This window comes from Mesoplodon bidens (genome assembly GCF_964165515.1).
Source record: "Mesoplodon bidens genome assembly, chromosome: 7".
Lineage (NCBI taxonomy): Eukaryota > Metazoa > Chordata > Mammalia > Artiodactyla > Ziphiidae > Mesoplodon > Mesoplodon bidens.
Window position 1 is genome coordinate 42,710,868 of NC_138164.1, and position 21,454 is coordinate 42,732,321.

Sequence of the window (21,454 nt, forward strand, 5' to 3'; positions counted from 1 at the left end):
CTGAGGCCACCCCTTTCCTCGCGGGGCTAACGGAGGTTCACCGTGTGGGTCTGCCGACCAGACACAGTCCTGGGTGGTTTAATTTGATTTTCACAGAAACACTGCAAGGGAGTTTAACTGGCTTTTACTTTAAAAGCCAGGAAATCCCAGAAAATCAAAACAAATTTTATGGTGTAGCAACAGTGTGAAAAATATGTGCCACCAACAAAAAACAGGAACATATGCTCCCAGTGTCTGGAGCCCCGGGTCCCTGAAGGAGAAAGTGGGGAAGAGACACGAGCCGTCTGATTGGAGACAGGTTTGTCCTGGAATGGTTTCACGCGTCCGCAAGTGGCCTTGAGGACCTGACCTCTGAAAAGCTCCAGCTGCAGCACAAAGAAAGGGAAGGGGATGAGGTGAGTGGCGCAGCTGCAGCTGCAAGGCTAGGGGAGGCACCTCCATCGCTGGGTCTGGGAGAAATCGGTGAGAAGGCTCTGCACGCCTTTAGTGGTCATTATGGGTAATTAACACCTTCACCTCTCACCGGAAGGGGCAGTGCCCACACAAGAGAGGGGGACAGCAGGTTTTAATGACTTTTCAGGTGTGCCCGCCTAACCTAGCCGACGCACACGGTCAGCACACACACGTCTTGGGCTCTCGGAAGAGCCACTTGCTGCCAATTATCCAGTGGGAAGTCCAGGGCCAGGAGCGCTCTTCCGTAATTGCTACGTTGGCACCAGGATGTGAGATAAACATTGAGGCTGCCAGCCCGGGTAACTCGTGTCATCAGCAAGGGCTCCTGGGGAGAGAAGGTGGAGCTGCCTGCTGCCGTTTTGTGCCTTAGACCTTGTGTCCTGAAGACGACGTCTCCTGTATTCCTCTCCAGGTCCCCGGAGCCTGGTGCAGTGCCTGGCACACAGCAGGCACTCAATAAACGTTCATCGAATGCTTAGAACAGAAACACCTGTCAAGTCAGATGTTCAAAGTCCTCTCCTTCAGTTCAGCCAGTTTTTACTGAGTGCCTCCCTGATGCTGGTGTCTTCATATTATGGATGATGAAACAACGCAGTTAAATTAAATCAGGGCTTCTAGAATGACGAGTTCAAGATGCCCCAGGCTCATGAGACTTGAACGGCAAAGAAGCCCAAGATTCTCTGGAAATTTCCCAACGTGATGGCCCTTGGCCTGGGTTTTTGGCTCACTGGCAAAATGTGGTCATGAAAGGCTCTAAAACAGAGCCCTGAAGGACCACAAGGGCCACGGAATCAATGAGAACGTGAACAGGTCCTAAGACACAGGAGTCTGCTGCACACCAGGGAGCTCTGGGAAGCCAAGTAGAGGAATTGTGACTCTCCTAAGGACACCTCTGCAGTCATCCTGCCAGAAGCCAGCCGGGTGATTGGAGGGACTCTGGGTCGTCTGCTGGTTTCATGGCCAAGGGAGGGTCCTAGCTCGCCCGAGGAAGAGGTTATGTAGAGACGGCCCTGTGGGCAATGGCCCGCGTTATCACCAGAGGCGCCCTACAGGACTGCTTGGTGGGGGGTGGGGGTGGGGAGGGACAGGTCCTGCTGGACGATGGGCTGAGTCATGTGGTCACTGGCCTGGGGAAGGGCAGGACTTTAGGCCGGGAGTGGGCTGTGGAGACAATGGGGTGAAGCAGGAAGGCCCAGGCAGCGCAGAGAAGCCTCGTTCGTCCTTTCTCTCTCGAGTCTAGACCTGGAGGAATCTCAGTGTCTTTGAGGGTCTTCCTGGATGATCCCTGACCAGAGCCATGACCAGGCGCTCGGCAAGTGGCGCAGATCATGCCCTCAAGGCGGGTGTGCGCCGTGAGTGCAGAGTGCCAGCAAGGTGAGGGGTAGCCCAGGTGCACGGAGGGAAGCCCAGGCTGGCGGGCTCTCTGCCTTGCTAAGGGGTCGGCACCCTGCAGGAGAAAGGACACCGGGGGTGATGGTGTGGAAGTTGGTTGAAGAGGCTTTAAAACCTACCTGAGGGTCAGCATCGTCCTTTAACTTGTGGGTGCCTCTGAAGTTTAGCGCGTGGGACAAATTCCGGTCACACTGATGGTTCAGGCTTGGATGCTACCAAACGCAAGGGCTTTGGGAACTGGGCTGGGTGGGACGGAGGGCTCCTTTGAGGATTGTGGTTCTTAACCTTTTTTGGTGGTTTACAGATCCTTCTGAGCATCCAATGAGTGACGAGGTGGACTCACTCTCCCAGAAAAAGAAAAGCACAAACACATACATGCAAAACGTTCTTGGTCCCCCTGGAGCCGTGGCTGCCAGGAGAGGATGCCTCGTGGAGGGGGTCCAAGATGGGCTGCCCTCGGTGGGCTGTGTTCTGGAGGGCCAGTGCCCCTTCTTGGGTTCTCCTTTGCTCTCCCTTAGCCTTTGGTGAAGGCTCGTTTGCATGTTCTGGCCCTCATGTCTGTGCCACGTGTCACAGGAAGGGCCACTGGGCCATCGTGGGTCAGAGTCCTGGGAAATGGCCCTCTCCCCACCCTGCCCACCTCCACCTGGCATAAGCTGTGGTATTCTGGGTTTTACTTTATTAAGAAAAGTGGCAGGACTTCCCTGGCGCTCCAGTGGTTAAGATTCCACGCAGCCACTGCAGGGGGCACGGGTTCCATCCCTGGTTGGGGAACTAAAATCCTGCAGGCCACGCGGTTCAGCCAAACAAAACAAACAAACAAACAAACCAACAAACAGAAATGTGGCATTTCCCTGGGGACACTGACTGTAGCATCTGTTTGGGGTCCCAGAGGAAGAAAGATCGCTGTAAATGTCAGGACAAAAAATGTGAAGGAGAAAGTGCTAGAAACACCACCGGGGTCAAGAGCTCAAACCCTTCCCAAGAGGGAACCGCACAGCTGGTTCACTGGGGTGGGCCTTGAGCTGGGACTGGCTGCTTGGTCAGGGTCTCAGGCAGCAGCAAACACTGGAGTGGGCAGCTTCCCAGAAGGAAAAGCCTCTTTAGTGAAATCCACGGGGACGCCGAAGCCGCACAAAGCCCTGCCCCTGAGATAAGCGGGTGAACTAAGCCAGGCCGTCTTCCTCCTCATTCATCCCTGCCGGCCGCTTGGGTGTGGGATTCCGTGGAGAGCACGGGCCCGTGAAGGGGCTCTGCAGCACGCCTACCTGACCTACTGCCCTTTCCAAATTGGCTTTAATGAGGTTTTCTCTGTTCCTCATTTCTTGCAGCTGAAGCAATTTCCTTCTGGAATCCTGCCGAAGCTTCTCTTCCACCTGAAAGGATGATGAAAGCGTGGGCTTGCTGCTAATGTGATCATCATGCCCTCTGGGGAAACTCTTCTGGGGGGGCTGCTAATGGCAGTGGGGGAGTCCCTGAGGGGTAGGGACAGCTGCAGCCCAGCAGCAGGGGTCACAGGCATGCACAGGGTGGAGGCAAACTCACAGGGAGTTGCCCCCTACGGGAAAGGGCCGAGCTCTGCACCCGGGGCTCAACTATGTTCTACCGCACACTCCCATCCCAGCTCGGTCCCTAACAAGCCGTACGACACTCGGAAAGTTATTTCACTGCTCCGTGACTCAGTGTCCTCATCTGTCAAATAGGGATGATGATACTAGTATCACTGCATAGAGTTATTGTGGGGATTCAATGTTTGGAATAGTGCTTAAGGGCTCTGTGAGTGTGTTAAGTACTGTTGTAACCTATGAAAGGTGGATGGCAATGTCCGCCGTACAGTCTCGTTCTAATAACTCGTGATGGGTACTTGGAAATGTTATGATTGGGTTTATTATCATAACTGTTTGTCGTTACCACTTTGAGCACACTCACTGGTGGTAACCTCTATGGAGGCTTGCTAAAGCAATGTCTATTAAGAATTGCAGCCTGCCAAGGAAGGTATTTAAAGTGGAGAAGCTTGCCTACTTTTCCCCCCCTTGCTTGGGTAACAGTCAACGCACGGTAAGCTTGGGCGTGCTCCACGCTACCCTTGGCTGGCCAGTGTAGGCCTCGCAGCTGCTCAATTCTTGGATGCACCTGCTGAGCCCTGGGCCCTGGCACTAACAGGAAATGAGGCAAACTCTCATAAATAAATGGAAAGTTTTTGTGCTGAAACAAATTCACAGGCTGTTTTTTTAGGGATCTGAAGAGGGGGATCACAGGGATGTAATAAAAGACCCAGAAAAGCCCTTAAGAGCTTTCTTCTGAGTAGTGTGGTCCAGTGGAAGAGCCTCTACCCAGCTCCGTTACCTTGGAAAAGTCATCTAAGCTCTCTGGGCCTTAGTTTTCTCCCAGGTCTAAACATGCTCTGACTTCTATGTCAGCAGCCTTTTTCATGTGCTGCAAAAGCCAAGTCCAGCCTTGGACTCTGCCCTTATCTGTGTTCTGCATGAACAGCCCCCGTTCCCGTCCCCAAGCCTCAGAGTCACCTTCAGCGGCCGCCCTGCTCCCTCCCTCACACTTGGTGGTCTCACGCCTGTCCTCCAGTCCCTCTAACATGCAAGCTGGACTGTGACAACTGGCCTCCTCGCCTCGAGTTTAGATTCTTCCAGTGCAATCTTAACGGTACTCTGAGAGTTACCCAGCTGTAAGGCAGCTCTGTCCAACAGAAATTTCTCCAGCGGTACAGGTACTCTGAGCGAGGCTGTGTTGTCTAATACGGCAGCCACCAGCCACATTTGGGGATCGAGCACTCGAAATGGGGCTGGTGTGACGGAGGAACTGAACTAAAAATTTTAGTTAATTTTCGTTAATTTCAGTGTAAACAGTAGCATGTGGCTGTTTGCTACGCCAGCGTCACTGAAGTCAGACGAACCTGGAGTCAGACAAAACCGACTGTGCCATTGGGCTAGTTACTTTACTAGTAACTAGTAGCCTTGACTTTCTCATCTGTAAAATGGAGAGGATGATTTCTAGATCACAGTGCTGTTGTGAAGATGAAGAGATGAAATGTTCAAGGGAACGCCTAGTACGTGAGAAATTGTAACGATCATTTTCACCCTGATTACTGTCCACAAATGTCATTGCATGAGTCACTTGTTCAGAAGCCTTAGGAGCTCCCCACTGCCTGTGTGGTACAGAGCCCAAGTGCCTGAACTAAGGCAAAACACCAAGCTAGGGATTCAAGAAGACCCTACGAACTCTGAACGAGGTAAATAAAACTGAATCCACCCCTAGATAAACCATAATAAAACTGCTGGAAATCAAGGGAAAAGACAATCTTAAAAGCAACTGGAGAAAAAGACAGATTATGCAAAGGTACAACAGTTAGGCTTACAGATGACTTCTAAATAGAAATAATAGGAGCCACAAGACAATAGTGACATATCTAATGCTGTATCTAATGTGCTGAAAGAAAAGAATTGCCATTGTAGAATTCAATACGCAGTCAAATGTGTTTTAAGAATGGAGGTTAAATATACATCTCCAGACAGACAAACAGGCACATTTGAGAATTTGTCATCAGCAGAGCCACCATGAGGGAAAACATTAAAGGGTATTCTTCAGACACAAGAAAAATGAACCCAGGTGGGTGATCAGAGATGCAGAAAAGACAAGCAACAGTAAGGGTAATGTGTGGATATGATACTGACTATAGCAAAACACTACTAATGTCTTGGGGGTATTAACTATCAAGAGGAGTTTAGAAAATGACAGCAATGGCTTATAAATCTGGAGGGGGTAAGTGAAGTTAAGGTGTTTGAAACTCATTGCACTGTCAAGGAGAAGGGCATAATTATCAACTACTATTGCCTCTTGGTAAGTTAAGAATGCAGGGCTTCCCTGGTGGCGCAGTGGTTGAGAGTCCGCCTGCCGATGCAGGGGACATGGGTTCGTGTTCCGGTCTGGGAGGATCCCACATGCCACGGAACGGCTGGGCCCGTGGGCCATGGCCACTGAGCCTGTGCGTCCGGAGCCTGTGCTCCACAACGGGAGAGGCCACAACAGTGAGAGGCCCACGTACCGCAAAAAAAAAAAAAAAAAAAAAAAAGAATGCATATTGTAGTCTTCAGGATGACTACTAAGAGAATAGTAGAAGAGTGAAAAACTTAATTAATGTGTGATTTTGGTGAGTCAAGGATGAATGCTATTGTCTTACTATTACTAAAAGAATAGTAAAAAAGTGAAATATTTCCAAGCTAATAGAGGGGGAAAGTGGAATAAGAGAAAACCATCCACTCAGAAGGAGGCAAGAAAGGAGAGAAAAAGGAACATAGCACAGATGGTACAACTGGTATTGAGCAAGAAGGTAGATTTAAACCCCAGTACACGAGTAATTACATAATATAAATGGACTAAAAGTCAAAGATTGTCAAACTGGATTTTGTAAAAATGATACGCTATTTGAAGGCATATGTCTAAACCTTAAGACAAAAATTGACAGAGAACATATGAAAAAGATATGGTATGAAAACTCTAACCAACAGAAAGCCAGTGAGGAAGCTAAATGACAAAGGAGACGTTAAGGGAGAAACACTACTAGAGATGAAAAGGGACATTTCATGATGATCTAAAGTTTTGCTCTACAGGAAGTGTTAGGATTCTAAATTTATATGCACCTAGTAACACAGCCTCAAAACATATAAAGCAAACATCGTTCATATTAAAAGAAGAAACACACAAATTACAAACATGTTGAGATTTTTAAAAACATTCTCAATGATGGAACAAAAAGACAAAAAAAAATCAATATGAGAATTTAAGTTGGAAAAACATCATTGGCAAACTTGATTTAATGGATCAATTCTTTCTTAGATAATTTCACAATTAAGATTTGAAGGCAGTCTAGGGTAGTGGTTACTCACAGGAGCTTTGGAGTCAGGCAGACCTGGATTCAAGTTCTGCCACAACTACTTTATGCAAGTGAACTTGGATAACTTCCTTCACCTCTGTGTCAGGTTTCCCGACTGTAAAGTGGGGTTAATACCAGTATAGACCGCATGGGGTCATTGTGAGGATGAACAGAGATGATGCAGGTGGAGTGCTGGCCCCAGAGTGGTTCCCAGGCCGACCTGTCCCTGCCATACCTTGCTCTTTTCCTGCAGCGTCATAGAGATCAGGCTCTGCTCGGTACTGCTCCTTTTCAGCTCCACCCTCAGCTTCCTCATTTCTTTTTCCATGTCATGGATTTGCTGAAAGAGTTCCAACAACAGGGAAGTCAACTTCACAACTCATTTCATCCGGTTCATTAAGGCAGAAACCTAGTCTGGGATTCGCTTCATTCCTTCCCTTGGGGGACAATTCCACATCTTTGAGGCAAAGTAGACTTTCTTTCAACGGATGCAGAGAAAGGGCTGGGTGAGGGAAAATTTGAGTTTCTTTTGAAGATCAGCATGGATCCTGGATTAAACAGTATAAGATACCTATCCACTCATTAGAGTCTCTTTCCTTGGGGCACATTTTTGAGTTCAATCTAAATAAGGGCTGTTTGGAAGACACAATGGGCACAGTTTGGAAGCAAAGAACAATGACATTTTTCTTTTATCTCATTTGAGGCAGAGAAGTGTGCTCCTGACAGAGAGAAGAACACACGTCTCCTTTCCCCGTCCCAGGCACCATCCTTCCCAATGGATGGAAAACGTATGCCTGGTGATGTGCACGAGGGTTCGGGCCGGTACAGGGGGTGAACATTTATATTGAGTTGTCATCTTTTCACTGTATTGATTTTTATGTTCACCTTCCATACAAGGCCAGTGATACATTTGCTTTTTATTTTGTTTTTATGAATTGTTGTAAAATTGAATGTATTTAAGCAAAAATAATTCAAGAAGAGTTGTGTTAATAACAGTGATCAGGGCCGTGATAAAACTTGTGACAGTGGATCATGAAAGTCTGGGCATCAAAGTCCAGGGGTAGGGACCACGTTGAATTTCTAGCAGCATACGGTGGCCACCTCCCGTCCCTTTCCCCAGGGGAATCCTGATGAGGGGCCTTGAGCCAACTGCCCAGAAAATCTGGGGAGAGTGTGTTTTCCATGGACTTTTCACCCATCTCTTTGAGGCTAGCAAATCAAAGAATTAGGAGACTACATTAACAGACAAACACCCAGAAAGCCCCAGAGCTTGTGCTAGCTAATGAGCCAAGGAACCCCTCCAAAACACTCAAGGTCACAATCTAGGCTTTCAGTGGACACCTAGGGGTCAGGAGGTTCAACGCACGGTTTTGCAGAGTTTTAACTCTTTCTCTTGGGCTTCCCACTTCTCCTTCTGGGCATCTTCCTTCTGTAACTCTTCTTTCAGCACTGAGCACTGTGGAGAAAAAGGACAAGGCCACAGGGGCTTGGCTGGGGGTCCCAAGTACCTGTGTTCACGCCCAGGAGTGTTTCCTGCTGTATAACCCAATCACACCTCTGAATTCTGAGAGGTAAGACCATTTGTGTGATGGGAGCACGGGATCCTGCAGTCGTTCCCAGTTCACCCCTCTCATGAGTTCTGAGGAATAGAGCATCCAAATTCCTCTTCAAAGTTAGCAAACTTCACTGCAGGGGAAATCCAGCTTTGCAGAGTCTGGGTACTTAGGGTGCAGGAATTGGGATGTTTTCACGCTGTGACCGGTGAGGGTGGAGGGGGCCGAGCCAGTGAGCTGGGGTCCATCTTAGGGCTTTTGTGCAGGTTGAGTCTCAAAGACACAACTGCGCCGACTGGTGTGGAGGGGTAAACGGAGCTGTCTTGCCCGAAGGCGGCTCGGCAACAGGAATTAACGGCATCAGAATGGATGTGCCTTCTTTTGACCCAGCAATTCCCACTTTAGGAATGTACCTTAAGGACAATGACTGGAGAAATAAGTAAATCTGTAGTTTCAAGGATGCTCTTCACAGAATTGTCCGTAACAGTGGAAGAAAAAAAAAAAAAGAGGAAACAACCCAAGTCTTGTTTAGAACAGCAGACCACTTTATAACACTGGGTACATCCAGGAGAAAGTATGTAGCTTTTAAGACGAATAATAAGAGCGTTGATTTATTAGCATGGGAAAATAGTAAGTATTTAAAATTTTTAAAAATGTGCATAGTATAAATTCACTATAAAATGATTGATTGATTGATTTCTAGGCAATATATAGAAATAAGACTGGAAGAACATACATGAAAATATTAACACTGATTTCTCAAGGTTGCATTTCCTCTCCTCTCTTTTTATTTTTTCTTCTCAATGTCATCTACTTATTTTTCTAAAATTAACACACATGATGTATGTCATTAAAAAAAAGGCATATCAAATGTTCACAAGAGCAGAACACTTGGTGGTGACGAGCCCTTCTTCTACTGGCCAGCACAGTCTAGACGAGAAGGGACCTCATTCCGAGGTCAACGAGGAAGGGGAAACGGGGACATAAATCATCCAAATGCATTTCAGGAGGTAGAAGAGCCAAGCAGGTGCTGTCTTTGCAGATTCCTTCTACTTAGCACCACCTCTGCATCCCCTTCCCGTCCCCAACACACACACACACACACACACCCCACATAAAACAGCTATAGCACATGCCTGGGAAGACACTCTGCTTGGGAGAAACGAATGCAGAGGGCTTGGCCAGGCAGCCAACCCAGGGCAGAGGCAGAACAGCACAACTAAAACCAGCCTCCCACTTCTCGGAAAACGATTTTGTCATCCCCATTTCACAGATGGGGAAATGGAGGCCAAATAAGTTACAATAAAAGAAAGCTCTGGGATGGGACCCTGGTCTGTCTGATCCCAAAGCTCATGCAGTGCCTTTCACCAGCTCCAAACTGGATATGGTACTACGTACCAGGTATTACTTATTGTGCCTTTTCCTTGGAACCTCAAGATCTGTTCTCACCCCACCCCCATGCAGACCTAGCTATCGGGTAGCCTCTGGGAATCTCTGAGTTGCCACCTGAGATGAAAGCTTTGAGGTTTTACCTTGATTCACAGAAACAGGCACATCATACAAATACTGAGAAATCGTATCCTATAGAGGCAGGATTCTAAAGTTAGCATTGAAGGCAAGAGTTGCAAATAGTCAGTTACATGTAAAAAACTCTTTGCTTGCCTACCACGTTCATCTTCCATAGAGACATTCTACACACTAAAGTCTAAGGAAGAAATGAGAGTCTGCGTGTTTGCATCTGGATCTTCAGATATTCTGCTTTGAAGACAATTATGAGAACCAGTGGTGCTGGGACCATGATGCAGCCGTGTGGTCATCCTTGCTCACAGAGAGATCGTATTCTGTTTAATGTTAAACTTTGTACTGGCAGTATATGCTCATAGGTGTGTTTGTTGCTGGGATTAAACAAACTCATTTATAATAGGGGTTAGAAAATGTTTGCTGGATTTGAAAATATATATTGCTTATTCTGAGCCACATACACACTGTCCTTTGAAAGGCTTCAGAGAGGTTGGCCACCTGCCCAGCAGCTACCCTCCCTGTGTCCTTGGGCACTGGCCTCATCTCACCACCGTGTGTCATGTGACTCCACTGTGTCTGCTTTTTGCAGCTACAATTTGCTGATGACCCGACACTCACTCTGGAGCTGAGGGCTTCGAGCTGGTGATCCTTTTCTTTGTTCTCACTTTTCAGTTGATTCACCTCCTGTTGTAGTTGTTGAACTTGACCATCCTTTACTAACACGTCTCTTTGCAAAGATGACACCATCTCTGTAAAAGAACCAAACCAAACCAAAACAAAAGACTCATGGAGGTCAAAGAGGCAGGAAGGATTATTGGCAACACCATGGCTGTCAGCCAACGTTTGGACAAGACCTTCCAAGTCTGGCCCACCACCGGTGCCCTCCTAGAACTGGGGAGGCTTTTTCCAAGGGTCCCAGAGCAGGAATGGGAATGAGAGCAAAGTCCACGGAACAGGGTTTGAGGCTTCAGTGAGAATGAGGGGCAGTCAGCACCAGCGAGAGGAGAAGCCTTTGGGGGCCCCTTGTGGGCACAGGCCAGGCAAAGCTGGGAGGAGAGGCCACACCATGGGCCTGGGGAACAAAGGCCCAGCACAGGGAAGGTCCAGGAATTCTTCTCCAGAGGCCAGGAGACGGGCGTGTGGCAGAGGGCACTGCTGGACGCTATTGATGGGGTGGTGGTTTTCACACTCCTCTGAGTTTGGACCCCTCTCTACCACTTATTAGCTTGGTGGTCTTGGACAAGTTATTTCACCTCCCACTGTCTGTCCCACACAGAGTTATTGTAAGGGTCAAATGATGCGGTATGTCCCAAGAACTCAAAGTGGCTAAATTATGTTTGTTACAGGGCGCCTATTATTTTTCTCGGCAGCCAGCTTCCAAAATGGCCCCAATGATCCCTACCACCTAGAATTCATGCCCTGTGTAGCCCCTCCCACCCTGAATAGGGCTGCCATGGGTAACCAATATGATACTGTGGAAATGATGGAATGTTTCCTCCCAGGCTGGGTCATAAAATACACTGTGGCCTCCTCTTTGCTCTCTCTCGAATCACTCACTCCGGGGGAAGCCAACTGCTGTGTCATGAGGACACTCAAGCAGCCCTAGAGAGAAGCATGTGTGCTGAGGGACTAAGGCCTCCAGCCAATAGCCACATGAGCAGCCATTCGGAAGGGGGATCCTCCGGCTCCCCCCGAGGCTTTAGATGACATGACTGATGCCCCAGCTGACATCTTGACTGCAACTCATGAGAACTAAGTCACCCCCCGCTCAAATTCCTGAACTACAGAAACTGGGGCAGATAATAAATATTGGTTGGGGTTTTATCCATTACATTTTGGGGTAACTTGTTATGCAGCAATAGATAACTACTCCATTACTGTAGCACCATTTTTTTAAACATCTTTATTGGAGTATAATTGCTTTACAATGGTATGTTAGTTTCTGCTTTATAACCAAGTGAATCAGTTATGCATATACATATATCCCCATATCTCTTCCCTCTTGCATTGTAGTATCATTTTGAATAAAAGTGGGAAGAAGGGTGCATAAATGCAGTGGTATTGGCTTATCTCCTACAGTTGTTTTCTTGAAAGAACATCAGGCCTAGTTTTAGTGGTAGGTATCAATCAAGAATGTCTATGAAATAAAGCACAAAATGCTCCAGAATTTCATTTTAAAAATGAGCTCTGCCTCCAGGACACAGTTCAGTTACTTGGAAATCCCTCTGGGGCTTGCCACACTTTGAGTGGGTCCAGCCCATCTCAAGCGTTATCCCAACCCAGGTCTGTCCGACTCCCTGATCGGAGAAGGTGGGATCTGAGACAGGCTTGATGCTTGGATGAGGTTTCACTGGCCGACATACGGGAGGAAGGTGAGGACCAGCGAGTTCATCCTTCCATTCCTGGTGCCCAGAACAGCACCTAGCCTGGGGGAGGTGCTCAGAAAATATCTGAGGACATCCCAAGTGAGGGAGGAGCATAAGCAGAGACCTGGGGGTAGCAGAGGGTGGGGCTGGGTGTGATTAAGTTGCAGAGTGAGGCAGAAGAAAAGCACAGATTCATACAGAGATGGGGATTCACGTGCGACTCAATGCTATGCCTGCCTTCTACAGCTGTGGGCATGTTTCCTGCTATGCGCTGGCTGCTTTCAGAGTGATGTGCCCCTCCGAGGCTCACTGCCTCCTCCCTGTCACCTGCTTCTCTCCCTCCCCTCGTCTGTGAGTGGTCCCTCCTCTTCAGGTCTCTAGACATGTCAGTTTCTGCTTAAAAAACTCCACTGGATTCCCAACACCCTTGGAATAAAAACGCAGACCCCCCGACCCTGCCCAGCCTCACAATCCCCTGTTCACTCCACGCAGCCTCGCTTGCCCTTGGCTTGTCCTTGCCCACCTGAAACAGGTCCTCTCTAAAAGAAGGACATAGCCATGGAGGATGCAGCATAAACTGGTTAGAATCGGCTAGGTCCAAGGGGGTGTATGATTCGACTTCCAGGGGAACTGGAGCCTCATTACAGACTCATTGGAATACATGAGCAAAATGACACACGCACCAGCACCAGGACTCTTCCGAGGCTGACCATAAAGGTCAAAAAGTGGGTGGTGGGGCTTCCCTGGTGGCGCGGTGGTTGAGAGTCTGCCTGCCGATCCAGGGGACATGGGTTCGTGCCCTGGTCCGGGAAGATCCCACATGCTGCGGAACAGCTGGGCCCGTGAGCAATGGCCGTTGAGCCTGCGCGTCCAGAGCCTGTGCTCCGCAACGGGAGAGGCCACAGCAGCGAGAGGCCCGCGTACAGAAAAAGAAAAAAAAAAAGTGGGTGGTGGCCCAATGCCTGGAAATCCCCGCCCCTTCCCCAAACTATTAGAGTTGTCCCAATCCTCCCACTCATTAGCCTATAAAATTACCCAGCCCATAAAAACTAACCGCCCCATATTTGGGGGCCTCTAGCCTTCTGAGATGGCCCACACTCTGTCTGTGGAGTGTGTTTCTCTCTAAAGAAATCCACTTCTTACTTTGTCTTTCACTGAATTCTTTCTGCGATGAGACATAATGAACCTGAGCTTTAGTAAGTCCCGAGACCACATGCGTGATCTCGATTAAAAGATAGTGGGTTCTGACTGGGTTCGAGTTCCAGCCCACGGGTTCAAGTCGCACCTGAGTTCCATGGTTGCACACCCACTAAGCTGGTCCCCCTTGGCCTCCCCCCTTGAAGCGCTGGCGACCACGACACACAGTTTATTTTCTCCACAGCACCATTGCTCTCTGAAGTGGGCTTGTTTATTCATCCATTTACTTTTATTGTCTGTCACCCCCTCCCAAATCTGTGAGTACAGGAATCTGACTGTCTTGCTTGGCTCTCCCTCCCCGGAGCCTGGAACGGGGCCTGACACCTAGTAGGAGCTCAAGAAACATGTTGAAGCAATGAAGGAATCCAGGGAATCAAAGCTCAGCCACAGCTGTGCGTTGGCTGCCCCTCTCCCAACCCAAGCCCTTTATCAGGGAACCACCTCTGATCAAATTAGAAAATGGTTTCCTTTGGGCCCAAGTGCACTCGGCTGAAATGGGTGAGACAATGGGTGCCTTAAAGGAGTGACCCCATTTTGTCCACGCTCTAGTTTGCACTCAGGCTGCTTTGTGGAACCACCCAAGCCACAAGGCGACCTGTGTTCTCCCTGGTGGGGCCAGTGCTCAGGAGACCTTGTAGCCAAGAGATACCATTCTCTCAAATATTTACCAGGCCCTGCCCTCGGAACTGGGTGGCAAGAAACCTCCACTGAGGGAGAACTCTAATGCACCGACACGGGTGATCCCTGAGGCTGCACCCAGGTCAAGGGCACAGGTGTGCTGGTTGACTGGTGATGTCTGCAGGGGGAGGGCAGAAGCTCTGGGGCCTGAATGCAGAAGGGCCTCACCTGACGTGATGGCGGCCTCCCTCCTTAAGTTCTCGGCCTCGTGCTTCAGGGAGGTGATTTCTAATTTTCTCTCAGACAGGGTCTGGCACAGCACCTGGTTGTAGCCTTGCTGTAGGGCACTGATCTGTGGAAGGAGGCAACACACAGTCAGAGGGGGCCAGCCAGGCCTGCAGGACACGCCGGTACTTCTCCAACGTTGGGCAAAGAGTCGGGTTGACATTGGATCGGGGTGTTGGGGAAACCAAGGTTTTCAGTTGTAACTAGTGGAAGGGGCAGGAGGGGCCTGTTCCTTCAGTGACCACCATGTCATCGGTCCTCGAGACACGAACCTTATCTTTGTGGCCACCCAGGGGCTCTGGTGCTGCTGTCTTCCTATGACCTGTGGGTTTTCAGCCATAAATAGACCAGCTGTTGGTTCCAGATCATCCAGCACTGACTGGATGCACAGCAAAGTTCAAGAGCCGGGAGCAGGTTATGAAATGAATTCCCTCTAATGAGAATAGAGGGTAGTTTATACCTCACAGAACACTCCAGAGTTTACAGAGCCCGTTCACACATGCTACACTGATACTCGTCACAGCGTTGCTGAAGGCTGACGTTCCCATTAATGTGCCCATTTTGCAACGGAGCCAGGTTGAGACTCAAAGAGGCGAGGCCCCCTGCTCGGGATTATGTGGCTGGTCAGACGTGGTGTCTGATTCAAACCCAGTCTTTAGTTGCCTGGTTCCTCCTTCCCAGGTGGCTCTAGGAATGAGCGTGAGAAGTTGGAGGCTGTAAAGCATGGCATGGACTCGGGAGCCGGACTGTGGCCTTCAAGTCCTGTCTCTGCCAGTTAACGGGCTTTGTGAACACAAGGAGGACACCATATTCTGTTTCCTTTTGTTCAGTCTGTACGCGGGGTGATGGTAGTCCCAACCTGATAGGATTGTTAGAAGTATTTTAGTAAGTTAGCATGTGTACAAGTGATCAGATCATGCCTGGCACACGGCACAGGGGGATGAGCTGTGATGGTCCTCTCCTCTGACTACCCACGTGGTGTTTTTTTTCTTTTGTTTTGGGTTTATTTGGGGTTTTTTTCAGTACGCAGGCCTCTCACTGTTGTGGCCTCTCCCATTGCGGAGCACAGGCTCCGGACGCGCAGGCTCAGCGGCCATGGCTCACGGGCCCAGCCGCTCCGCGGCATGTGGGATCTTCCCGGACCGGGGCACGAACCTGTGTCCCCTGCATCGGCATGCGGACTCTCAACCACTGCGCCACCAGGGAAGCCCTCACGGGGTGTTTTAGCTTCAGCTTCCCTCGTCCGTCTCTGGGGAAGGTAGTTCGTAATCTTTATGTGTGCATTTGTAAGCCTTGCCAGGCTCACTTAAACGCCAGTGTGGTTGTTATTAAGAGGAAATACAGGGGCTTCCCTGGTGGTGCAGTGGTTGAGAGTCCACCTTCCGATGCAGGTGACGCGGGTTCGTGCCCCAGTCCGGGAAGATCCCACATGCCGCGGAGCAGCTGTGTCTGTGGGCCATGGCCGCTGAGCCTGTGCGTCTGGAGCCTGTGCTCTGCACTGGGAGAGGCCACAACAGTGAGAGGCATGTGTACCACAAAAAAAAAAAAGAAAAAAAAGAGGAAATACAGGAATCGTGGGTGGGAGGACCAACAGGTCGGCTCTATCTATGGCTGCTGTGAGCACCCTCTAAGTCCATGGCTCAGAGCCCCCTCAAGGGCGGGCCCCCCTCCAGGGGTCTAGGTCTACACGTGGGGTGTGGAAGGCTCTCCATCAAAGGCAACGTTGGTAAGGGCCCGAAAGTAGCTGCCAGGCCTCGGCCTCCACAGAGCAGGTACCCGAGAGGCCAGGGAAGAGAGCTGGGCCTGGAACCCCCTCCCTCTCGGTCTGATGTGGCCAGACTGCTTGTTCTGAGTGGCCAGGACTTTCCCACCTCAAGGTGCACTGTGGGCCTTTGCCCTGTGATTTTTCAGATGTGAGGCCTCAGTACTAACACAGGGACACGTTTATTGGGGCATAAATGCCACACAATCCGTAGACAGGACAAGAGCTAGCTTGTTTTGTTTTAGTATTTTTTTTTTTTTTTTTGCTGTACGCGGGCCTCTCACTGTTGTGGCCTCTCCCGTTGCAGAGCACAGGCTCCGGACGTGCAGGCTCAGTGGCCATGGCCCACGGGCCCAGCCGCTCCACGGCATGGGGGATCTTCCTGGACTGGGGCACGAACCTGCGTCCCCTGCATTGGCAGGTGGACTCTCAACCACTGCGCTACAGGGAAGCCCCACTAGCTTGTTTTGATAGATCAAAATGGAAGTGACAAGGAGAAGGGTGCAATTTCTTTTCTTTTCTTTAAAATAAATTTATTTATTTTATTTATTTATTTTTGGCTGTGTTGGGTCTTTGTTGCGGTGCACAGGTTTATTGCAGCGCCTTCTCTTGTTGCAGAGCATGGGCTCTAGGCGCACGGACTTCAGTAGTTGTGGCACGAGGGCTCAATAGTTGTGGCACACGGGCTTAGATGTTCCGCGGCATGTGGGATCTTCCCAGACCAGGGCTCGAGCCCGTGTCCCCTGCACTGGCAGGCGGATTCCTAACCACTGTGTCACCAGGGAAGTTCTGGGTGCCATTTCATTGTTCTCCTAAGGTAAGTTTGCCAGATTTAGGGGAGGAAAAATGGATGTTCACTTAAATTAGGATTTCAGATAATGAATAATATTTCAGTGCAAATGTGTCCCATGCAATATTTGGGACACACACTAAAACGAAATTCTAAAATTCAAATTTAACTGGGTGTCCTTACTTTATCTGGCAACCCCACCCGAAGAGAGTTCCTAAACTTCAGTCATTCATATACCACTTTCACCATTTTTCCCATGTCTCTTGGCTAGTCCCACTATAATTTCTTAGCATTTTTCGTAGAAGCAGCTCCCTTTTTAAACTTAAAAACGTGCATTAAATTAAATATAACTGTTATAAGAGTAAATAGAGACTCACTATCTTAAATAAAAATAATCCCTCCAAAAGAAGAAATACAGGAATTTCCCTGTTTACCATCAGACCAGGTTGCAGGCATCACACTAAAAAAAAAAAAAAAAAAAAAAAAGATTGGGGGGAGGTGGTGGGCATGCCCAGGTAATGGAGTTCGGGCGTGCTGATATGGCCACCAGATGGCGCGCACAGCCTTTGGTCTTGGTTTGTGTCCTTGGAAATCTTGTCATTATTACTCTGGTAGAATTAACAGAAGTGTCAAGGTCTCACAAGTTTTCTGACTCGTTTCATGCACCATCATGGTTCAGAGTCTAGGACATTTGGGGCAGTTACACTTACCTTTTCCCTGGGTCACCTGAGACATTACTGGTGGGGGGTCTATGCTAGAAGTTGCAGGGACACAGGCCACTCTGACCCCCACTCTCCCCAAGGCTATACTTTTGCATGTTTGTGCTTTGGAAACTTTGAGTGAAACAATTCTTTCACATCTTACTTTTCTCTGTTGGGGGGAACTACAACTTTTCCATAAAAGGTCCTTGGAACACTGAAAGTGTTTGTAAGCTCTTCTCAGCTTGATGCTTTTATTTGCATGATACCAGAGATAGAACACACAGAGACAAACTTCCAGAAGGGAAAACATACGTTCCCCTCTAAGACTCCAGTGGTTTTGACAGATTGAAAATATTTCAATCTGAGTGTCAGAGTTTTAGGATTTCGGATTGCTGGAAAACTCCAACGAGTCTTCAAACCTCTTTGATACTTTTACTATCAAAGTAAATATCCATATTGTTTGTAATGGCATAAATTCCAAGATGTTTAATGTCTGTTAAGCTGTGTAACAAAATGGGCACAGAATCATAAGAAAGTTAAGAGTGCTAGGAGGAGTGATTGTTTCAGGATGATAATTTGGCTTCTAATTACCACAGGCGTATAAGAGCACATGGAGGTAAGAATTTTCTAGTGATATTGTAGCAGATCGAAGATCTGCGAGAGCAAATCATTATGCACACACCTTCGGGGACCAGGGAAAACACATAAAGTAATCAGAACCATAAATCAACCTGCCATGTGGCTTACACTTCTGGTGGAATGCCCTGCAGGCAGTAGAATAGTTAAGAAACTAAAATGTCAGTGGATGAAACTCGATTTGAGTTCAAACGAATCGAGCCTCTGGTTCACATATGCCTTGCTATAAAATATTCTTCTTCAGTTATAAGTGAAGCTCCAGGGGTAGGGGCGGCAACAGCATGATGCATCAGTGTAATTATTTCTAGATAATATCTTTGTAAAAAAACATTTTTCCCCCAGATATCGGCAGCCACTTTAAATAATACTCAAATTGGGACCGGCTGATATTCAAAGATATGTGGAAATTATATAATATTCTATGTCAAATATATTTCAATTATTTAAAAAAAGGTATGTGGGGAATTCCCTGGCAGTCCAGTGGTTAGGACTCTGTGCTTCCACTGCTGGAGGCCTGGGTTTGATCTCTGGTCAGGGAACTAAGATCCTGCAAGCCGCGTGGTACGGCCAAAAAAAAAAAAAAAGGTATGTGGGAATAATTCAGCCTCATCCATGTACCTGAAAAAGACATGTCATTTTCTCAGGAAAGCTCTGAAATGGGAGAATAACTGAAAGGAATATTTCAGCAAAATTGGGTTCAGTTCAAGAAAAAGGTGCTCATTAATGTGTCAGCTACATGTCAAGGTAGCTGTTTGCACTAATAATCCCTACAGGACCTGTTACTTTCATTGTTTTTTCAAAACCAGGTTTGAAGGAGAGTCATTAGTTCCTTTAAATATTAGAGCATGTATTTGTTGAGTTGTTTATTCTGTCTCCCTCACTAGAGCATAACAGGGGGAAGGATCATGTCTGTCTTGTTCTCTGCTGAATTCTCAGAGCCTGGAAGAGGGCATGGCACGGGATAGGCCCCCCAAAATATTTCTTTGGATTAATGGACGGATGGATGGATGGATGAATAAAGAACAAACAAACAGCCACAGTCCTAACAGAGTTCTAGAAGGTTACTGGGCCCAACCTTTGCCTTCATGGAGCCTACAGTATCCTGCTAGAATCTCCTAGGTTCACCATACACAATCTGTGCCCTTTCTAGAGCACCATTTCTAGGACTGAAACTGTGTACCTAGAATCGGTTACAGAGGGAAAGACAGTAAACAGAGCACAAGAGAACAAAGGCCCCCAAGCACTGACTACGGTTTTTTTTTTCCTATCTCTTTTTTTAAAATGTTTATTTATTTATTTATATTTTTCTTATTAGTCACCCATTTTATACACATCAGTGTATACATGTAAATCCCAATCTCTCAATTCATCATACCACCACCCCCACCCCCTGCCGCTTTCCCCCCTTGGTGTCCATACGTTTGTTCTCTACATGTGTGTCTCCATTTCTGCTCTGCAAACTGGTTCATCTTTACCATTTTTCTAGGTTCCACATATATGCGTTAATATATGATATTTGTTCTTCTCTTTCTGACTTACTTCACTCTGTATGGCAGTCTCTAGATGCATCCACGTCTCTACAAATGACCCAATTTTGTTCCTTTTCATGGCTGAGTAATATTCCATTGTATATATGTACCACTTCCTCTTTAACCATTCGTCCGTCGATGGGCATTTAGGTTGCTTCCATGATCTGGCTATTGTAAATAGTACTGCAATGAACATTGGGGTGCATGTGGCTTTTTGAATTATGGTTTTCTCTGGGTATATGCCCAGTAGTGGGATTGCTGGGTTCTATGGTAATTCTATTTTTAGTTTTTTAAGGAACCTCCATACTGTTCTCCATAGTGGCTGTATCAATTTATATTCCCACCAACAGTGCAAGAGGGTCCCCTTTTCTCCACACCTTCTCCAGCATTTGTTGTTTGTAGATTTTCTGATGATGCCCATTCTAACTGGTGTGAGCTGATACCTCATTGTAGTTTTGATTTGCATTTCTCTAATAATTAATGATGTTGAGCAGCTTTTCATGTGCTTCTTGGCTAGCGGTATATCTTCTTTGGAGAAATGTCTATTTAGGTTTTCTGCCCATTTTTGGATTGGGTTGTTTGTTTTTTAATATTGAGCTGCATGAGCTCTTTATATATTTTGGAAATTAATCATTTGTCAGTTGTTTCTTTGCAAATATTTTCCCCCATTCTGAGGGTTGTCTTTTCATCTTGTTTATGGTTTCCTTTGCTGTGCAAAAGCTTTGAAGTTTCATTAGGTCCCATTTGTTTATTTTTGTATTTATTTCCATTACTCTAGGAAGTGGATCAAAAAATATCTAGCTGTGATTTATGTCAAAGAGTGTTCTTCCTATGTTTTCCTCTAAGAATTTTAGAGTGTCTGGTCTTACATTTAGGTCTCTAATCCATTTTGAGATTATTTTTGTGTATGGCGTTAGGGAGTGTTCTAATTTCATTCTTTTACATGTAGCTGTCCAGTTTTCCCAGCACCACTTATTGAAGAGACTGTCTTTTCTCCATGGTATATCTTTGCCTCCTTTGTCATAGGTAAGTTGAGCATAGGTGCGTGGGTTTATCTCTGGGCTTTCTATCCTGTTCCATTGACCTATATTTCTGTTTTTGTGCCAGTACCATATTGTCTTGATTACTGTGGCTTTGTAGTATAGGCTGAAGTTAGGGAGTCTGATTCCTCCAGCTCCATTTTTTTCCCTCAAGACTGCTTTGGCTATTCGGGGTCTTTTGTGTCTCCACACAAATTTTAAGCTTTTCGGTTCTAGTTCTCTAAAAAATGCCATTGGTAATTTGATAGGGATTGCACTGAATCTGTAGATTGCTTTGGGTAGTAGAGTCATTTTCACAATATTGATTCTTCCAATCCAAGAACATGGTATATCTCTTCATCTGTTGCTATCATCTTTAATTTCTTTCATCAGTGTCTTACAGTTTTCTGCATACAGGTCTTTGTCTCCCTAGGTAGGTTTATTCCTAGGTATTTTATTATTTTGTTGCAGTGGTACATGGGAGTGTTTCCTTAATTTCTCTTTCAGATTTTTCATCATTAGTGTATAGGAATGCAAGAGATTTCTGTGCATTCATTTTGTGTCCTGCAACTTTACCAAGTTCATTGATTAGCTCTAGTAGTTTTCTCGTGGCATCTTTAGGATTCTCTCTGTAGAGTATCCTGTCATCTGCAAACAGTGACAGTTTTACTTCTTCTTTTTCAATTTGGATTCCTTTTATTGCTTTTTCTTCACTGATTGCTGTGGCTAGGACTTCCAAAACTA

General features: G+C 47.2%; 1 protein-coding gene and 1 pseudogene across 2 annotated transcripts in view; one reads left to right on the forward strand and one right to left on the reverse strand.

Moving 5' to 3' along the window:
- LOC308620770 (centrosomal protein of 78 kDa-like) overlaps positions 1 to 21,454 on the forward strand; it is a 1,829,729-nt pseudogene that overhangs the window by 1,418,991 nt on the left and 389,284 nt on the right. The gene's annotated exons all lie outside the window — the stretch shown is intronic.
- LOC308620100 (forkhead-associated domain-containing protein 1-like) overlaps positions 1 to 21,454 on the reverse strand; it is a 93,503-nt gene that overhangs the window by 17,736 nt on the left and 54,313 nt on the right. Inside the window, exons 6-11 of the mRNA XM_081239429.1 lie at positions 14,217 to 14,340; positions 10,426 to 10,556; positions 8,100 to 8,189; positions 6,969 to 7,073; positions 3,114 to 3,221; positions 282 to 365 (exon numbers count right to left, since the gene is read on the reverse strand). Of these exons, the coding sequence (XP_081095555.1) occupies positions 282 to 365; positions 3,114 to 3,221; positions 6,969 to 7,073; positions 8,100 to 8,189; positions 10,426 to 10,556; positions 14,217 to 14,340 (642 nt within the window). The remainder of the gene's footprint in view (positions 1 to 281; positions 366 to 3,113; positions 3,222 to 6,968; positions 7,074 to 8,099; positions 8,190 to 10,425; positions 10,557 to 14,216; positions 14,341 to 21,454) is intronic.